At 32.0% G+C, this 20,673-nt stretch overlaps 1 protein-coding gene across 2 annotated transcripts in view; it reads left to right on the top strand.

The window, feature by feature from the left end:
- Positions 1–20,673, top strand: part of LOC145277624 (striatin-interacting protein 1 homolog) — a 68,693-nt gene that overhangs the window by 24,740 nt on the left and 23,280 nt on the right. The window contains exons 8-12 of one of the 2 annotated variants that reach the window (XM_080129178.1): positions 771–898; positions 1,864–2,049; positions 12,011–12,198; positions 14,768–14,897; positions 16,785–16,856. In XM_080129178.1, the coding sequence (XP_079985304.1) occupies positions 771–898; positions 1,864–2,049; positions 12,011–12,198; positions 14,768–14,897; positions 16,785–16,856 (704 nt within the window). Of the gene's footprint in view, positions 1–770; positions 899–1,863; positions 2,050–11,995; positions 12,199–14,767; positions 14,898–16,784; positions 16,857–20,673 lie in introns of both variants that reach the window. The other variant, XM_080129177.1, reaches the window with a different exon arrangement.

Here is a 20,673-nt window from a genome sequence, read left to right as displayed (position 1 = left end):
TACCAGAAATAAATTTTATACAGTAAACGAAATCAAAGAATTGTTTCACAAGGTAACACCACACCAAATCATCAAATACTTAAAAAAAAAAATACAACTCTTCAAATCACTTTAAACCGTAAAAACTCAAAAATTTTAATAATACATAGCTAAAAAAAAACAACAAAAACTATCTCAACTAAATACATAGCTCGGCATTAAATGACCCACAGTGGTTGATATGCCGTGAAGCCCCAATAAACCAACCAACCAACTCACCTGACTACAACTTGGATGTCTTCAAGTCCAACATAAATAAATACCCTATGAACCGCCCCCTTAAGTAAGACACTTTATCAAATCTCCAATACTAACGATTGCTACTATACTATCCCATTGATTACTGTACATGCAATAACCCTTATCCCCGAGTGGCTTCTGGGCCTTGATAAACAGTGACCTCCATGTAAAAAAAAAAAAAAAAAAAAAAAAAAAAAATGATATGAAACGGAATTACAATGTCCAAAACGTTTAGTTGATTATGTTAGTCTCAAATTTTATTTATAAAATTTTCAGCTGAAACTGTTGAAAAAATGTATTTGTATAGATGTTATGACTTTCATATATATCTATATTGATTGTTAAACTGATATTAATATAAATGCTTATCTAACAATGTTATCAAGATAATGCGAGTTTACTGTAATAATATTCATTTATTTAAAACAAAAAATTAAATATGTCTTCCATTTTCATTTCATGAGTTTTTAAGTTTTTTTTTTATTTTTTAGCAACGCCTTATATTGCTGATGAAATTCTTCCCGTCACCCTTTTTGGAATGGTGACTCGTTTTGGCAGTGGCAGTGCACCTCATTTCCCTATGAAGAAAGTTTTACTTTTACTTTGGAAAGTTGTTTTGGTAAACATCTTTTCTTTTTTTTTTTCCTTTTTTTCCCCCTTCCTCTTTATCTGCTTTTTTTTCTTTCTCTTCTCTCCCTCATCCAAAAATATTTTCTCTTCTTTCCTCCTCCTCCTCTTTTCTTTCTCTTCATCCTCTCCTGTTTCACTTCTCTTTTCTATTCTTTCTCTTCTCTCCACCATTTTTTTCTTTTCTTCCCACCCATTGTATTTTTTTTAACTCTACTAATATTATTTCTCATTAAACATGTTCTTATTGGATCCTTAGTCGCATAACATGCAAATGTTTCAATTACTTTATTTATTTTACCATGTACAATTATTCATGAGATGCGTCCATTCAATCAGTCTTTTTCTGGTGATGATACTATTTAAAATTTAAGCTTTCACAAAATTGCATGGTTCTAATGAATTCATTTCTTTTTAATTTTGAGAAAATAAAGTCCTTGTTATGCCTTCCGTATATGGAGATGTTTCCAGAATAGGAGACTTTATTGGTTTGGTCACATTGAAAAAAACAAAAATAAAGAAAAATCTTTACGTGTACATACCTTTGACAAAAAGAAAATATTGCACACCAAAAATCACTTAATCTGATCAGGTAGTTTTCTTTAAAAGAAAATCAAATTTTATGGCTGAATAACAATCTTTCAATACCATGCTACAGGGTAAGGGAGATAATTTCAAATAATTCAAACTTTTCTAAAAGCCATTCTTTACATATGAAGGGACAATTGGAAAAACTTAAATTCACTTAAAAATGATCTTTTCATAAAAATAAAACTCTTTGATTAATTTACATGATTTTTGGTGTACGATATTTTATGTAACGGGTATGTACATCATAAGAATTTTTCTTTATATTTTTTTCAATGAGCAGTGGGGGGGAATCGTAGTTCTGGACAAATGCCATTTATTTTTCTTGTCTTATCATTTTTCCTCATTGTGACACCTAACTTTTTACAGGTGTGTTTAGGAGGCCTACGACAACTTCAGGATGAAAAAAACCGGATCCGTATGGAGCACAACTTACCTGCTTTACCAGAAGATCCATACGAAGTGTGTAAAAAGATGCGAGCCTCGTCACCACCTGCATCGGCTGCAGACCTCATTGAACAGCAGCTACCCAAGCGAACTGCCCGAGGGAAAAGGGTATGTTTCTTGCCAATAAGGCTGGAAAAATAACATTTTCCTATTTACAAATTATACAAAATTTTTACTTCTATTTAAATAGCATGCAACTCCTATGCATGCCAACTTCTCACCTTCTGATATATATATATATATATATATATATATATATATAATAATGTATGGATGGATAAGGTATGGACATGAAAACTGCAATTCTCAGAAAATCGGTATTTATGTAGAATATATGGACTGTGCTAAAATAATATTATTTAGAAAACTATTCTTAACATGGGATAGGAAGCTTTTATTTTTAACTATCCTGTATTTTCATCTAACAATTTAATAAACAAGATAGTGTAAAAATTGAATTAACTTGAAAATTTTATCTAAACCAGCACCTTCAGTGGAAAAACAAAAATAAAGAAAAATCTGTATGATGTATGTACCCATGAAAGAATGTTGTACATCAAAAAATGTGCAAATTGATTAAAAAAAAAAAAAGAAAAAGAAAATCAAATTTATGGCTAACCAAGCAACACTCTGAATGCTGTTTTGTAAGACAAGGGAGATAATTTGTGAAATTTTAGAAAGCCATTCTTAACAGGCAGGGAGGGGCATGGGAAAAACTCAAATTAGCTTAAAAATTATTTTCTTTATAAAAATGAAACTACTTAATCAATTTACTTGATTTTTGTTGGACAATATTTGCTTTCCATCACAGATACATATATCATAAACATTTTTGGGAGGGATGGGGAGAGTTATGGACTAGCACCAATATTTTTGTAATATTATCCTAAGATATTTAATAATAGTTTGAACAGCCAACAGACAAATATAAAATAAATATTAATATGAACAATGCAATAGTTGGGTACAGGGGACAACTCAACTGTATTCATACTCCTTGGGGTTATCCTTGTCGTTATTGATAGACTATTCAGAATAGTTCATTATATAACAAGGAACAAAAATCTTTATAACAAAAATCATTTATCCGAGTTGGTTTAGAATTTGATTTTAAGCTAAGATCTTAATGAATTAGATTAAGTAATTCATGATACAATGTAAATACTACTGATCTATAACCCCTCCCCTCCCCCAAGAAAAAATATAAATTAATAATAATCTTTATGGTATACATACCAGTCATGGAAAGAAAAAATTTTGCACCAACAATCACAAAAATTGATCAAGTCGTTTTATTTTTAATGCGAATTTGTAGACATGATAATGATGTACAAAACTGATTTTAAACTCTTTAGTTTCTGAAGAATATTTTAAGGGGGAGTTAATCGGTGATAAATTTGAGTTTTTCTAGTGCCCCCACCCTTCAGATAATAAGGATTGCTTTCTAAAATCTTGCAAAAGTTTGATTTGTAATAATCTCCCTTATTCTTCAAACTCTTTGTGAAATGGTGTCAAGAGAGTGTTGATTAGAGATAAAATTTAACTTTTTTTTTTTAATGAAACTACTTGATCAAAAGTTTTCTTTTACTTCTTTGAAAATATCACTTTGACTGGAAAAAAACATACATTTGAAAAGTTTTATATGCAACTATTTGTCCAGGTGGAAACACATTCCTGCCAGAAGGTTTAGAAAAAAAAATAATTTAAATTATATTTGACTTAGGAACTCTTGCATCTTGTGATACATGAAGCAGTCAAAATATACTGCCGTTTTTGATCTGCAGCCAGATCTATAGCGTTCCTCTAGTTTATTCCTGTTGCAATCAAATTTCTCTCGATTGTCTGCTTCCAGTTCATTTTTAGTCTTCCTCCTCTTCTTTTCCCATCAGATTGGTCATCATAGGTCCATTGCAGTACTTGGTTGACAATTCTCTGTATGACCAATCTTAAGATATGTCCAAGTTAGCCTAGACATTGTAGATTACTGACAATACCACCTAACTTCTTAGTTATTAATTTAATTGCTCCATTTTATCCATAGAATGTTTCTAAGGCACTTAGAATCAAATGCATCTAATTTCTCTTGGCTGATTTCAAGATGCCAAGTTTCATTTCCATGTAGCAGTGTGGACAAGATGTTGCTGTTATAAATTTTAATTTACATCTGAGAGTAAATTTTTTGTTTCTTCAGATCTTGCAGAGTTAGTGAAATGCTATTGAAGCTTTATCTTCCCTGCACTGCAACTCCTAGTCCATTCTTAAGTAGGTGATATTGTTAACTATAACTACTTCTTTATGGTCGAAAAAAAACATTTGTATATGGCTGATCTGTCTCAGCTAGCAATTTTCAAAATTTTATTAGAATTTATATAGAGACTAATGCGCATTGCTTCAGTTGATCTTGTTGACAATGCCTTGTAGGTCAGTGGTTTTTACTGCTAGTGCAACAATATTGTCTACAAAGTCTAGGTCAGAAAGTTTTTATACCTTGATCCTTAGTTGCCTATTTTAATACACAATGGCTATTGCAAAGAGTAATGGTGAAAGTAAATATCTTTGATAAACTCCAATGATCACTACAAACCAATCGCTGAAACGATCTTCTGTTTATTTGCAACATTTGGAGTTTGCATAATTTTTTTTTTTTTTTTTACAAATGAGTCACCACTTATCAAGGCCCAGAGGCCACTCAAGGATAATGGTTAATGGATATACATTAGTCAATGGGATTATAACATAGTAATCATAAGTAGTGGAAATGTTGTAAATTGGATTACTTAGTGCGACGGTTCATCAAGAACTTGTTTACGTTGGACTTGAAGACAAATTGTAGTCAGCTGAAAAGCAGGCAATTGGAAGAGAGTACCACAGGCGTACAGTTCTAAGAAAGAAGCTTTGTTCATGGAATCTACATTTAGGTTTAGGTACAGATAAATCTCCACACTAACGTAATGTACTTGCAATAACCCTTATCCTTGAGTGGCTTCCGGGCCTTGATAAGTGGTGATCACTGTGTAAAAAAAAAAAAAAAGATAAGGAGTGTGGGAAATTATGGATAGTGGTTTTGGGTAGACGAGTGTTTTTCGCGAAAGTTTGGTAAGGGGGGGGGGCATAGATTGAAGCTTAGACGACCATCTGCCATGGATATAACGATAAAGCAGAGACAGGCTTGCAGCATCTTTTCTGTGAGAAAGAGGTTGCAGGGAAGAGAAAAGGGCATCCCTCACTAAGCTACGAAGTCTATTTGGAATTCTGTCAAGGCGGGATAATTTGCTTTATTGCAGTGATAACTTTTTCTAGCAGATCATACTCCTGCATATCTTATATATATATATATGTATATAATGTATTGTGCATTAATATGTTAATTCATGTTTTATTTCAAGATTAAAAAAAACAATGCTTTTTAATAGATTTAATTTTGCAATAAAGTTGAATAATTAATAGTAGTTAATAATAAAAACAGTTCAATATGTAATTCACATAGTCACAATAAAAACATGTGCATAAAATTTTTTCTTGATTTTATTAATATAGAAATGAATGATGTCACCAGTTTTTAAAATAGGCAATTGGTATTTCATCTGTTCATGTCCATATCTAAAAATCGATATGTTAAAAAAGAAAAAAAATTCCCTCTTTCTTCCCTGTGTACAAAATTTAGAATTTTTCTACATCAAAGCACAAAAAAGATTTCCGATCACTTGAGGCTTTTTAAAATACATTTTTTCTTTCTCACACCATTGCTATTTTGCATAATTTGTAGATGTTTTGTTGGTTTTGTGTTTGTACTTTGTGATATTTTGGAAATGTGCCGGTTTTGAGATTTAGATCCCTTTTATTAATTAAATTAATTGAAATTACATTTTTGGTGGTTGTCCAGAATTCCCCTATAATAAAAATACAGAGAAATCTTTATGATGAATGTACCTGTTGTACCTGTGACAGAACGAAAAGATCATTAAAAAATCATGTAAATTGATCAAATAGTTTTATTTTTATAAAGAAAATAATTTTTAAACGATTTTAAATAATTAATGGGAAATCGTAGGCATTACAATATGGATCTTACAATTTTGAATTATTGTGGAGTTATCTGCCCTTTTTTCTCAAAATGGTGAAGCAAGATAGTTCCTTTTTGCTGACTCATAAAATTTGATTTTCTTGGTTAAAAATAAAACAATTTTATCAATTTACTTAATTTTTTTTTTTAATATGACATTTTCATTTCGTCTTGGGTACATACATCATACAAACTTTTATTTTTGTTTTTTAATATAGGAAGAATTCTGGACAACGTTACTTCAAAAAAAAAAAAAAACTTTTGGTTTCATATCACAAATTTTATACTGCAATTGTTTTTCAAGTGAATAGCTTTAATCTTGAAACTTTTTTTTCTCCCTTAAAAATGAATTTGAAATATTTTAGTCATTGAGAATCCAAATGAATGCAATTACATCTAATATCCTCTTCATTTCTGACAGTAGCAGTTGTTAGGGGAACAAGTGACAGCTTTCTGAAAACAAGAAACACTGTTAGATTCCATTCTTGATTATTCAGAATATCTTTGCTGTCAGAAAACTAACAAAGTTTGCTCTCCACAAAAGGAGTCGGTGGCTGTGATGCAGTAAATAACTATGGAAATTGACTGCCTGGGTGTGTCGAATTTTAATCCACTTTCACTTATGTATGTTAGGAACTTTAATGTGGTCCTTTTCGTAAATACCTTCTCCTATAGATATTCAGAGAAACTAATGCCAACAACAGAATCAAATGCGTCAAAAAAAAAAGAAGTTACATCATGCTGATTCATACACATTCCCTTTTTACCATAAAAGGCAAAAGAGGGGAGATAAGAAGAAAACTTCACAAGCAAATTACTTTAAAAAGAAAATACTAAGTCTCTTTCAAAATTTTATCGTTATCCCGACAAAGGAGGGATTGGACCTTGTAATTCATTCTTGTGTGTCCGTTCGTCTGTTTGCACTTTTCTCAAAATTTAAAAAACATTTTGCACAAACATTCGTCATGGTGAAAGTAAATTTTTTCCAGAACGGATTTTCCGGGATAATTCTGGTTATCCCACCCCCACCCCAAGGGGTCATTATAGGGGTAAAATTGCTCCAAAATCATTTGCCAGTTTATTCGCATTTTCTCAATAACCAGGCTTTAGATTTTTAAAAAATTTTGCACAAACATTAATCATGGTGAAAGAAAATTTTTCCCTCATGGACGGGAACCTTGCATGCTCAGTTTGTTAAAGTTGACTATGGTTAAATTGTATATATTTAATATTAAATCAATTTTAACACTAAAACATGGAAAAGAAAAATTGTTTAAATTATTTCTAATGCTATTGATAATGTTTACCTAATCATTTTTGATTGTTTGTGTTTGAATTCATGTTTTGACACATGATGTAAATCACAAATCTATGATGTCACGCCAAAGTTATAATTATTTTGTTTAGGTAATTGATATGGACCCAGGTTGGGACCACAAAAAGACGAACTCGAAACATGGTATAAGTTTAAAGATATATTGAATTAACAAGATACAGAGAAAAGTGGTGGCATAAACTAGGCTTACTTGTCAGTTAAATATTGGTAGTGTATCCAATATCTCCAAGAGTACTTGGCTCTTGATTAATATAGAATTTGGAAGAGTCCATGTATAAGTAGGTAACAATCCCATAACAGTAATGTTTTAAGCTCCATAAGAAAATCCAAATAACTCAATTTATAGAACCTCAAACTGAAGATCTCAAGATTTTACTTTCAATTTCTAGTCATATAGTCAGTTGCAATATTTTCCATTTCTAAAAGTAGCTATGGTCTCTGATATTCCAAAACAATAAAAATTCTGCGCTATATTTATTACATTTAAAAACATTGTGACTTATGATTCGGTGGACAAAATCTTTATTTATATTCGATGATTCTTTTTTTTTTTTTTCTGTTACTGACTTTCAAATGACCCCACTCTAAAAAAAAAAAGAAAAAAAAAAGGAAATTAATAAAAAAAGCATAAAAAAAAAAATCTTTAAAAAAATCCATAAATAAATGTTAGGAAAGAACATATTTCTAAATAAATTTTGTTGGGTGTAAAATTTTGAAATAGCAAATAAAAGGGGTTTCATTTAGATAACATTCATCAGAGAAGTAATGCTTTATGGCGAGAATGTGGCAAGTCAGGGTCACTTATACTGCTTGATCCAGGTTCAGGATCATCACGTCTACCACATTATCATCTGTTGAAAAAAAAAACTTTCAGTTTTATTTTTATAAACGAATCCTAATCTAAATGTGTGTCATAATGTTGTAAATCCTCATGTCCACCATATTTTTCATTTTTTAAAATCTTTTATTGTTGAACGTTTTCTTGTCTGGAAACAATATTATTTGCATGTTTTCTTTCCTCATGGAAAATTGGGACCTGATTTTGCATTTATTTAAAAAGCGGTGAATAACATTAATAAATTTGTTTAAAATATTTAAATTATAACAACAAATTTAGAAAATTCATCTTGTTCAATCTTATTGTTAATTTATCTTTTCTTTACTATAAATGTTTATTTCTTGTAAATTTTAACAGTTTTGCCTAAAGTTGTTTTAGTAAAATATTTTGTACTTATTTTTTATAATTTTGTAATGTCTATTTTTCATTATAAAGCCTTACTAAAATATTACTATTATTATATTTTGTCTGAATCTTTCTCGCTCATAAAAATTTTTGGTGTTTGTTAAGATAGTCAACAAATTGATTTTTTAAATATATCATTTTAAGCAAAAACAATATTATGTACTTGTCATGTCGAAAATAGTAATATATTCAAAAATTACAAAAATTCATCAGGTAGAACAACTATTGTGTTTTTAGTAAAACAAAGAAAAGTTTATTGCTATAAATAACAAATATTGCAGCCATGAACAAGTAATCTAAAATATTGGTTTTGGAGTTATGTCCCCTGCATGTAGACTCTTACTGCCTACTTTATAACATCTAAGAAAAATGCGATTTTACCAAATTTGCGATAAAAATTACTTTTAACTATGAATAACTTTCTACTCAATGATTTTTCCATAATTTTTGGATATATTATTTTTGGCATGACAAGTATGTAATATATTGTTTTTGCTTAAAACATTTTTAAAAAAATCAATCTATCGATTGCATCTTAACAAGCACTGCATTTTCTATTAACTGCAGTTTCTTATTTCTAAACTAAAATAAATTAAAACTAAAAGTGCTTAAGCCACTAATTGTTAACATTTAATATAAATAAAATAACAAATACTTTGTGGAATTATTAACTTACAAAACTTCCAGTTTCCAATTTTCTGTTTCTGAGATTTTCAATCCCCTGTTTGAATTGGTTTGAGATGTTGTTTATTTCATTTTTGTTTGTTTTGAATATTGTTGCATGAATGCAAATATCGTGTTCCAGGTTCAGATGAAGGCACACACACACACAAAGTAAAGAATAATTGTGAAAAAGATTTTCTTTAAAATTACAACATTTTTTTAATTGTATTATTTGGAATCCATCTGAATTTGCTTTGAACTTGAACAATGAAAGTGTTAACAACACCATGATTGTTATTTTAATTCTGCTTCAAATATATTGGTGATAAAGCTTGATATTTTTCATAAGATTAAAATTCTTATGACGTTACCATTATCATCTTCTATATCATGTTTGCATGAATTCTTGTTTTATTTAAAAAATATCTAACAAGGCTCTGCATTGCAAGTGAAACAGTCGCATTTGCAAGTGATTGTTCAAAATGACGACTAGAAAAAAATGAAACGCTTATCTTTTGGCGATTGTATTTCGTTCACTGACAATCTTCCAAAGTTCCCTACTGAGTGAAAAATATCTTTTCAACTTTTTTTTTAATAAAACGAACTAAGTTAAATTATTTAAACAATAAAAGTTTAATAGAACAATATACTTTTCTTTTTTTTTTAACAAAGGCTGTTTAAAAAAACATCTGAAGAAATTAGAATGTTTCTACCTTCAAGTATCAACATAAATTTGTTGTATATTTAGAATTACACTTATTAAAAAAATACAGAAAAAACTTCATTATGTACATAATTGTCACAGAACGAAGATGTCATATTCCAAAAATCACATGGGTTTGGCTAGTAACTTTTCCATTTGGCTAGTAAATGAAAATATTTAGTTGTCAAAGGTCAACTAAAGATAAATTTGTCCATAGAACTCTGTCTAATCTTGAAATGTCTGTTATTTTATTTAACTCCTTTTTAGGAGGTTAGACACAAGATCAATTATTGATTTGATGAAACTGTCTCTGTGGAATGGCACACTCAAGTTTTCAGTTCATGTTGTTAACCACTTAACCACAGTCAATGTCTGTTATGTCTGTAAAAATTCAAAGGCTTATGTGGAATCTAATTTTCAGCCATGATGCAGACGTTTTGGAAAAGGTCTGTTTTCAATCATATGGCATTGCTCTTAAAATCTTTAAAAAAAAAATTCTATGTTAATTGGTTAATTAATATCACAGTTCTGCATATGGAGATATCAGAAAATTATTAACTAAGGGGAATGTCTATTGATTTATTGTCCAGTCGATTTTCCTCTGTAACTGAACGATCAGTGGGAGCATGAAGTTATTGACTATGACTGCATCCGCCAAATCCTACGTTTCCTATCATGTCTCACCCTTATCCAACCAAATCTCAACCTGAAGTCTCAGTTGTCCATCTTGTTGCAGCAATGTCCTGGATAGTTCAGACATACAGCTTCTTGCTCTGAAGGGAATTAATATGCAAACTAATCTTCCTTAACTCTCTGCCCGGGTGACATAAGTGTATCGGTGAGTAGATGAAAAGCTGGGCAACAATCATCAAGAAAAACTAAGCTGATCTCTCACGTTCACAGATTGTTAGTTTTCAATCGTAGTCATGATAAGTTAAGCATTTTGTGTGACCTTGCTGAAGATCACCATGCTTAGGAATGTGATGCAAACCAAGGATGAAGCTGACTCAACTACAGTGAATGCTGTTATAACAACAACCATAGCTTGACAAATAAAAGTCAACCTTCGTCTTCACTGTCAGAAGTTGTAATCTGACATTATATTCGTCATTGTTCTGCCAGATTACGACAGTACCAAACGCCCGAGGTTTCCTCAATTTATTAGTTCTTGGCCAGAATTCCCCCTATATTAAAATGCAGAAACAAAGAAAAATCACTATGTATGTACACATGGTGAAATGAAAATCTCATATTTCCAAAATTATGTAAATTGATCTAGTAGTTTTATTTTTATATAATTTTTAAGCGAATCATATGAATTTGTAGGCCTTACAATATAAATTTCACAAGTTTGAATTGATTTATCTCTTTTTTTTTTATTAGATTATTTTCAAAGTGGCAGACAAGATTGGCCACTCTTTTGTTACTCATAAAATTTTCTTTTTAAAAAATAAAACTATTTGATCAATTTACGTAATTTTTGGAATATGACATCTTTTATTCGGAGATCAACCTTGTAATGCTAATGATTTCACATTTAATTACTTCAAATCGCTCAAAAATTAATTTCTTTATAAAATAAAACTACTTGATCATTGATCAATTTAGATGATTTTTGGAATATGACATTTTTCTGTCCATGACAGGTATGCGCATCAAAAATTTTTCTGCAATTTTAAAATAGGCTCAGTTCTAAATAAACACCCACTATTTCTCTAAGGAAGTAACAAAATATAGATTTTTAATAATTATTTTTGCTTTTATTTCCGCCATGATAAATTGCATGACGTGCCTTCATTTGAAACTGGTGAATTTTTTGAAAGCCTCTTTTTGAATTTTTCTGGTAATTAATGAAAAGCTTGTAAGTCAAGGTTCTCCTCTCTTGCTTGGTGTGCCTGTCTCTGATATTTGTTCTTTGCCTTGCTTTTTCCTTTTTTTTTCTCTCTTTCCTCTTCCTCCTGCTCTCCTCCTTCCACTCCTGTTTCTCCCCCATCTTCCTTCCCACTCCCTTCTTCCTCCATTTGGGGAACTGATTCTAAAATGAAGAGTTTGCTGAAACAGACGAGTTTGGACGATTCGTACGAGAGCAATGGCCAAAGTGGCAGTAACAATGAGCGTGCAGACGATGACCTGTTGAGGGAAGTTGACATGAAATCATCGGGAAGTGACGACGAGATGCCACAAAAGCCACCACGACCCTCTACACCAACAACCGCACCCAAATGTTTACCGTGGAAGCCAAAAGTCAGGTAATGCTATTTTTTTTTTTTTTTTAATTTTATTTCTTACTCCTTGGTACTACCTGATCAGGTTGTCCGAAGATACCTGCTTCTTGGCCTAAAATGCACAAAGTATTAATGTTAAATAAAATAAAATATGCATCAAGTGTGCTTGAAAGTCAAATCACAACGCACTACCAAGAAAACACAAATACTCTACTTGTTTGAAATTAATAACAAAATACAACTGCTGAGATACAACATGCGGCTCCCTACCTTTCCCTCTCCAACCTCACAACATGGAGAAAAAGAAGAAAAAAAACATTGGAGAGGGAAAGGTGGGGAGCCGCATGCTGTATCTCAGCAGTTGTATTTTGTTATTAATTTCAAACAAGTAGAGTATTTGTTTGTTAATGCGTTGTGATTTGACTTTCAAGTGCACTTGATGTGTATTTTATTCAAATTAAATCAACGTTTCTATATGGAATTCACACCCTTGACGGTATTGATCTTGCTTTTTGTTTTCCTTTCTCTTTGCCAAACTCAATCATGTTTTGCAAAGTCAAAAACAAAAGCAATTTTGCTCTATGACAACCAAACTAAACACCTTAAATATTTGAAGATGTAAAGAGCTTGAAGCATAAAAATATTTTCCAAAATTACTAGATTCAGCATTAAATAACACAAAAAGAGTTGATATACTACAAAACAAACCAAATGCCACAAATATTTGATGATATAAAGAATTTGAAGCATAACTTTTTTTTTCATAATTACTAGATTCTGCATTAAATAAGATGAAAAAGGTTGATATGCCATAAAACAACCAAATTAAACTTATTTCTTATTCCACTTTTTAAACATTATTATTTCTTTTTTGTAATTAAATTGTATCATTTCCTTCGAAATTTCTAATAACTAGAAGAGTACCCGTTCCAGGACAGGTAAAATTCTCTTCATGGAACAGTTTTTCATCACCTTTATGTCTCATACAACATTAAACTCAGTTTATGATACTAAACCTTTTTTTTTTTTACTCACGTTCACTCCTAACAAGGCATATCGAAAGATTAACAAGATGCTGTTTTACGTTACATTTAAACTTCTGCATATCAGTAGTCAGGGAAGCAGGTAGCAGGAAGGGAATTCCAAAGTCTAGCTGTTCGAGGGAAGAAACTATTAGAGTAGACAGCTTTCTGGCTCTTAAGGACCTCAACAGTAAAGGAGTGAGATTTTGTTGCTTAGCAGGTTGTCGGGGATATGTACATCAAGGGGACACAAGTGCAATGAGTTCATCAGAGCATATTCCGTTAAAATATTTGCAAAGCACAGAAATGCAACATTGTCTAGAATCCTTATTCCAATCTTGCTTAAAATCAATTATATAATTTTTATTCTAGAAAGTATCTAAAATTTAAGGTTTGATATCATTATATCTTGATTTTAAGGGGATATGCAATGGTACAAAACTGTTCTGGTTTGGGGGAATTAATTACCTGTTCTGAGTTGAGTATTCTTCTAGTATGTTTGTTCACCTCAAACAAGGCACAGTACCACTTTGATGTAGGAGGCTACTATAAGGGACATAAGTTGCAGGGATGCTATGTAGGAAATTGAGCAGTAAGATGTCTGTTCACATTACACTTGAACTTCTGCATGTCAGTACAGTTGGGGAATCAGGAACCTGGAAGGGAATTCCAAAGTCTAGCAGTTCTAGGGGAGAAACTATTAGAGTAGAAGGCTTTCTTACATCTTGGGGTCTCTACTGTGTAGGGGTGGGACTTTGCTGCTTGTCGGGTTTGTCGGGGGCATTTACGTTGAGGGCTTTATGTACAAGGGCTTGTAGTTCGTTGGAGCATCCACCATTAAAATACTTGTAAAACAGGCAGAGGGATGCAACATTTCATCAATAGGACAGAAGTTGAAGCTTAGATAACAGTTCAGGATCTATCAGGTTGGTGACTCTCTTTTGGACCCTGTCCAGAAGTGAGAGACTAGTAGCAGATGCACAATCCAAATGTGACAACAATACTCCATACATGGACGAATGGTGGCTTTGTAGAGGTACAGGATACTTTCAGGCATTAGTAACTTTCTAGCACGGTAGAGAGAGCTCACCTTTGCAGCAGCCTTGGCAATGCTCTCAATATATTTGTTCCAACTCTTGTTCGCTCTGAACGTTAAGCCGAGAAGTTTGAAGTTTTACTTTCAGGTAATGTATCTTTATCCATAGCTATTAGTGGCTGAGAAGGCGTTTTATAATTGTTAAATGAAACAAACTTAGTCTTGGCAGCTTATATAAAATGCAGTTTGGTTTCATACCAGGGTGATGAATCACTAGTGCTATATTTATTCTAAGACAAGATAAGAAGATTGTAGATATTTTTCTGATTTATGAAGCCTTTTTGTTTTGTAGAATAGAGTTGGTTATTCTAATTTTAGATTTTCTATTACAGTCCAATTCTTTTTAGGAAATTTAATATATCTTTTATTTGTACAGCGCTGAAAATTTTTTTCTGTGTTTACTTGGAAGAACTGAAAAATGAAAGTAATGTTAATTATATTTTCTGTTTGTTTCTTTTGAAATTTGTTTTTAAAGGTTAAAAGATTTAGAAATGTTTCTGGATCACACACGATCCAAATTTGTTGGATTTCAAGTAAAAAGTGATCATACATCTTTAGCCGGCCTCCCACAACCAATCCACGAAGGCGTTAAAGTCTTACGTCAAGTAAGTAACTACATTTTCCAGACAGATTTTTTAATATTTTCATTAGAACAAATCTTTTGTTAGCCCCTTCCCATCTTGTTAAAATCCAAATATAATTGAGTTTATATTGATTAAAAGCTGATTGATTTGGCACTGATTAAATTCTTCTGAATATGTAGTATTGCTATTTGTTTAATTTTAAAAGATATTAAGGAATGTGAATAAAAATGGAATTCTGCAGCTATATATTATTTTTAAAATTCATAATGGATTTCTATCTAAAAAGGCTGATTTGTTTCTTGATTCCATTTTATTTCTCTTTCTTCCTCTCTCTCATTCTATCTTTCTTTTTCACTGTTTTTCTCTCTTCTTCTTCCTGTCTCGTTTTACTTCCCTTCCCCCTCTTGTTGAAAATGTTTATTTTGCCATACTTCAAACAATTCATAATGGGGAGGTAGAAGATTTTTGTTTCATCAAATAATCTTCCTATTGCCTTCCTTTCACAAGCCCACTTTAGTCCTCTTAATGTTTTATTTCTTGTTTATTTTTGAACCAAACCTTTTTTATGGGTGCCTATTTAGAAGAGCACTTAATAAAAAAAAATAAAAATTCAGAAAAATCTTTATGATGCATTTACTTGTTATGGAACAAAGATGTTATATTCTAAAACTCGCGTAAATTGATCAAGAAGCTTTTTTGTTTTAACTCAGAAAATAAAATTCTATGAGGACATGATATGAGGGTCAGGAGCGGCCATATTTTTTTATAATTGAAGGGCAGCAACTAAATTTGATTACTGGGATTTTGTTTATATTCAAAATAATTAAAACTTTTTAATTGCTAAAAATCGTAAAGTTTGATTTTCTTAATTACAGAAAAAAAAAACTGCTTGATTAATTTACATGATTTTTGAAATACGAAATGTTTGTTCCGTAACAAGTATATACATGATGAAGATTTTTTTTATATTATTTTTTAATTAAGTGTAATTCTTAATAAGCACCTTTTTAGTGTTTTAAACTTTTATTACAAAAAAAAAAAAAATCAAGTTAAAATTATAACTATAAAAAATTATTTGCCTGGCACAAACAGATGTTTGTTCTTATCATAATTCTTATAATTTATGGTTGAATTGACTGAAAATTGAATGAAATTAAACTAATAGAAAGAGGACCTATAAAGGAAATACAAAGTTAAACTTTGTATTTCCTTTATAGTTCCTCTTTCAAATGATATTATGTGTAGAATAAGGTTTTATCTGTAGTAGAGCTGATACAAACAATGAATTGCTCCCTGCCCTTGGTGATAATAGTTCCTCACGCCAGCTGAAGCATTGATTTGTGTGCCGTGTCTGTGGTGGAAAGATAATAGTAGTTATCCCAAACAAGCAATTGTAGACAAATATCCAGGACAACAAAATAGGCCATCATAAAAATGATTAGTTTTGTTGACCAATCTACAATATTTTGCATATAAGTAGGCGTATTTCACCTATTTAGTCTATTAGTTTAGCGACTAGCTTGCTGCCTAGTTTTAGTTAGTTTCTGTTGGAAGCACGCTCTCCATTGCAATTATCAGTGTTTGTTAAAGGTTGTATTCGTTGAACACTTATAACGCTTGATTCGTTCATCCATCAAAGACAGTTAAAGGCTTTTAGCTTTCTGTAGATCCCTTTGCAAGTTAGGTTACAAACAGTATCTTGAACTAGTTTTATTTACACCATTTTCTTTATTTTATCAATCAAAATACTGGTGGAATTTTGTGCCTAAATCAGTTGATGCAATTAGGGGATTTTTTTCAAATGATTTGGAAATTTTAGAATCGTGTATATGTAAAAAAAATTCTTTTGTTTTATTTTCATGATTTGAAACTCTTCATGTCTTGATTTTTTTTTTTTTTCTTTTAAAGCATCTGTACATTTCTCTGTCTGAAATACAAATAAAAAGAGAAGAAGAAATCGCTCGAAACCCTTTATCTAAGGTAACGAATAACAATTGTTTATTTCTCTAAATAATTTGCTTTTTTTTTTCCTTTTTAAATTTTAACATTTTATTTTGTACTTTGAATTCATCCTCAAACAAGACAAGGGCAACTGTGATTAGGAGCCAAATTTATAGAGGCCATCTTAAGTGGGGGTGTTGCAGCAAGATATTTGTTCACATTATATTTGAATTTCTGCATATTGATGCAGTTGGAGAAATACTCCTGATCTGAAATGGAACACGTACATCAAGTCTGTTGCCAAGGTCGCTGGAAAGATGGTGGGATCCTTCTACCGCTCCAGAAGATATCTCGCTACTGATGCAATTCTCTATCTATATAAAAGCCAAGTACGTCCAAGGATGGAATACTGCTGCCATATCTGGGCAGGAGCTGCTAAAAACAGCCTAACCTGCCTTGACAGAGTACAAAATAGACTTCGTGGCTTAGTGGGAGATGCTCTTTTCTCTACCCTGCAACCTCTCTCCCACAGAAGAGACGTTGCGAGCCTGTCCTTGTTTTATCGTTATTTCCATGGCAGGTGCTCGTCTGAACTCCAATCTCTGGTCCCCCCTTGCCAATCTTTCACGAAAAACACCCGTCTAGCCGAATCCACTGTGAAAAATTTCCCCCACTCTTTATCTGTGCCTAAATCAAAACGTTGATTCCATGAACAAAGCTTCTTTCTTAGAACTGCACACCTGTGGAACTCTGTTCCGTCTGCCTGCTTCCCACCTGGCTACAACTTGGATGTGTTCAAGTCCAACGTTAACAAATTTCTAATGAACCGCCCCCTTAAGTAAACACTTCATCAAATCTCCACACTAACGTAATGTACTTGCAATAACCCTTATCCCTGAGTGGCTTCCGGGCCTTGATAAGTGGTGACCACTGTGCAAAAAAAAAAAAAAAAAAAGAAAAAAAAAAGCAATCAAAGGAAAAAAATTATTAGAGTAAAATGTCTTCCAGTATCTGGGGACTTGTACAGAGAAGGGGTTGGATTTTGCTGCTAATCAGGTTGATCAGGTATTTATATTAAGGGGACTACAAGTTCAGCAAGTTCATCAAAGCACATTCTGTAGAAGTACTTTAAAACACGAACAGGGATGCTACATTTCGTTGATGGGACAGGTGTTGGAGCTTAATAGGGAGTGCAGAACCTATTAGGTTAGAGACTCTTTTTGTTCACTGTCCAAGATAGAAAGGCTAGTGATTGGTGTATCAGCTCAGTCGCCTTTATAGAGATATTAAATATTGGCAGGTGTGAGAAGGTTTCAAGCCCGAAAGAGGAAGCACACCTTTGCAACAGATTTGGCAGTATCTTCCAATTCACATTTCCTGTGAATGTTAGACCAAGGAGTCTAAATGTTGAGCTTTTGGTTATAGTGCTGTCATTCATGACAATCAATGTTTGGAACGGTTTCTTATAATTGTTAAAGAAAAGGACGTTTGTCTTGGTAACATTGAATGTGACCATCCATTTTTGACCCCATTCTATTACAGACTGGAGGTAAATTTGTAAAGATTCAGTTATTGCCTTGTATATGTGTTTATTTGATTTGCCTACACGATGGAAATAGTGTGGTAGCATCAGCAAATATATTCATCTTGGACGTCACCACACTACGTGATTTGCTTTTATTTTTTTTAATTCATCATTGTTTCAAACAAATCAGACTAACTTTTTATTGTATTTGATTTGGGGTTTGGTTTCCCAATCCAGAACAATGTTGTTTAATGAAATGTATGAAGCAGTATTTGAAGGTATGTGTATTAAAATGATGTAGAAATGGAATTTTCCACATGAAAGTAAATTAACTAAAGAAGAAATTTCCAATAGAATTTAAAGTTAGAAAATTATGCTAATGTGTTAGTAAAATGACGTCATGACAGGAAGTCGATGTGACAAAATAAATCTGTTTTTTTTTCTTGGCTTCTCTCTATAAAAAGGAACGGATGAGTTTGTGTCTGGGACTTTGAGAGGAAGATGTAATATGATTATAAACTAAGAGTAATTTAAAAATAAATAAAAAGGAAGAAAATATTAAAGATGTAGAATTTTGTACTGTTTTGAATTTGTTAATCTATACCAACTTATGATTATGGTTGCAACAAAGAGAAAGAAAAACAAATTGGAGTACTGTCATGGTCATCATTGCTGCCACTTCTACAGAGAGACGTCACAACTGATTTAGCTGACTACCTACATCGTTCAAATAATAACTCAGTTGAGACTTTTGTCAATAAGATGATGATTTATTTGTGTCAAAAGAATCCTTGCATAACATTACAAGCCACTTTATTTGTATTACTGTTTTCGTCTTGGATGTTGTTTTCGTAACATTTTGCTGATGCATACTTCACATGCATCTTGTCAAACTGGAGAACGTTGGAGGTTACATTGGTTGAAACATTGTAAGAATAACATCCAAAATAATAATCTGAATTTCAATCCATGTTTCCAAAATTCCGAAATAAAACATCAGCAACACACTTGTTAGATGGAATCATTATCTTTGATTTTTCATTTTTTCTTGCAGTAGTGTAACGTTACATAAGCTTCCTATTGCACACCCCTCATATATGGAGGGGGAGAGTACAAAGAGGATAAAAAAGGCATCTGAACTCAATCAGCTCAAAGAGAAACGACTCGTCTCTTCTTCACCACGTCACACTATGCTCTAATTCTAATCTTAACTTCTAAAGAAATTTTCCACTTTTTTTTATGTGGAAGATTCTGTCTTTTGACATACTCATCCAATATCACTACAAAACAAATCTTAATTTATTTTATTGCGGACTATTATCCTCATCTTTCTTAGATGTTGTTTTCACAACATTTCAGATTCGGAGTTCCTATCCCGCCGTGGTTATCACTTGACGAAGGCCAGAGGAATAGTTGGCCAAAACATTGTGAAACATCTAAGATGAGGATAATAGTCCGCAATAAAATGAATTAATAAATATTAAATAATAAATATTAAATAATAATACTCATCTCATTGAATTCCAATTAAATAATATATAAAACAAATCTTGAACTTCATGTACATGTGTGTCCACTGCACAGGTCACAATGTTCGTCTGAAGTTGTTGTTTCATTCAGTCAGTGCTGTAACCAAAATATTCTCCTTCTAAACAAAAAGCCATAACTAAAAACAATTAATAAACGATACTCATTTTCTGAACAACAGATTTTCAATTGAAAAACTTCTGCCAAACCAAATCAAAACAGAACTCCACTTGACATAAACAAACCATCTGTCCTTGAAGGTTACCAAAAACCAACTGGCTCTTAGACTTCTAACTCTGATTGCTTCATGTCCGGAGGGCCAGCTCTATCTGGCCTTTTCTTCCTATCTGAAATATACGCACCTTTGACTGAAAATTCAGACATTTAGTCTTGATATCAGTCCTTCCCATTTAGCCACCAAGAAGGATCACGCCAATGTCTACTAGAAATAATTGCTGGAGAGTATCCACTCAAAAAGGCTTATCTACAGACCATCTAGGAACATTACTTTTCTCCAGTGGGTTATTCTCAGCAGGGACCCCTGTTTAATGATGCACTTATTTTATTTCAAACAAAAGAAACATTTCTGGGTAGCCTAACAACTAGAGATATTTTCGAGTGCTTCTATGCTCATGTTTCCCTTGGCTGAGCATCTCTTATCCACGACAAGTCTGTTACTCACATGCGCTTCTAAATATACTGCCCCCTCAATGTGTATAACTGTGCAATTCTAATAATAGCATTCATCTTGAGAAATGTCCTGTGGTTCCTATGTTTTTTTTTTTTTTAAATATCAGTCTGATC

Source organism: Euprymna scolopes, chromosome 6 (assembly GCF_053919585.1).
Source record: "Euprymna scolopes isolate OS-2025 chromosome 6, ASM5391958v1, whole genome shotgun sequence".
Lineage (NCBI taxonomy): Eukaryota > Metazoa > Mollusca > Cephalopoda > Sepiida > Sepiolidae > Euprymna > Euprymna scolopes.
Note: the sequence above shows the minus strand (reverse complement) of the source record. Positions and strands in the feature narration are given on the sequence as shown.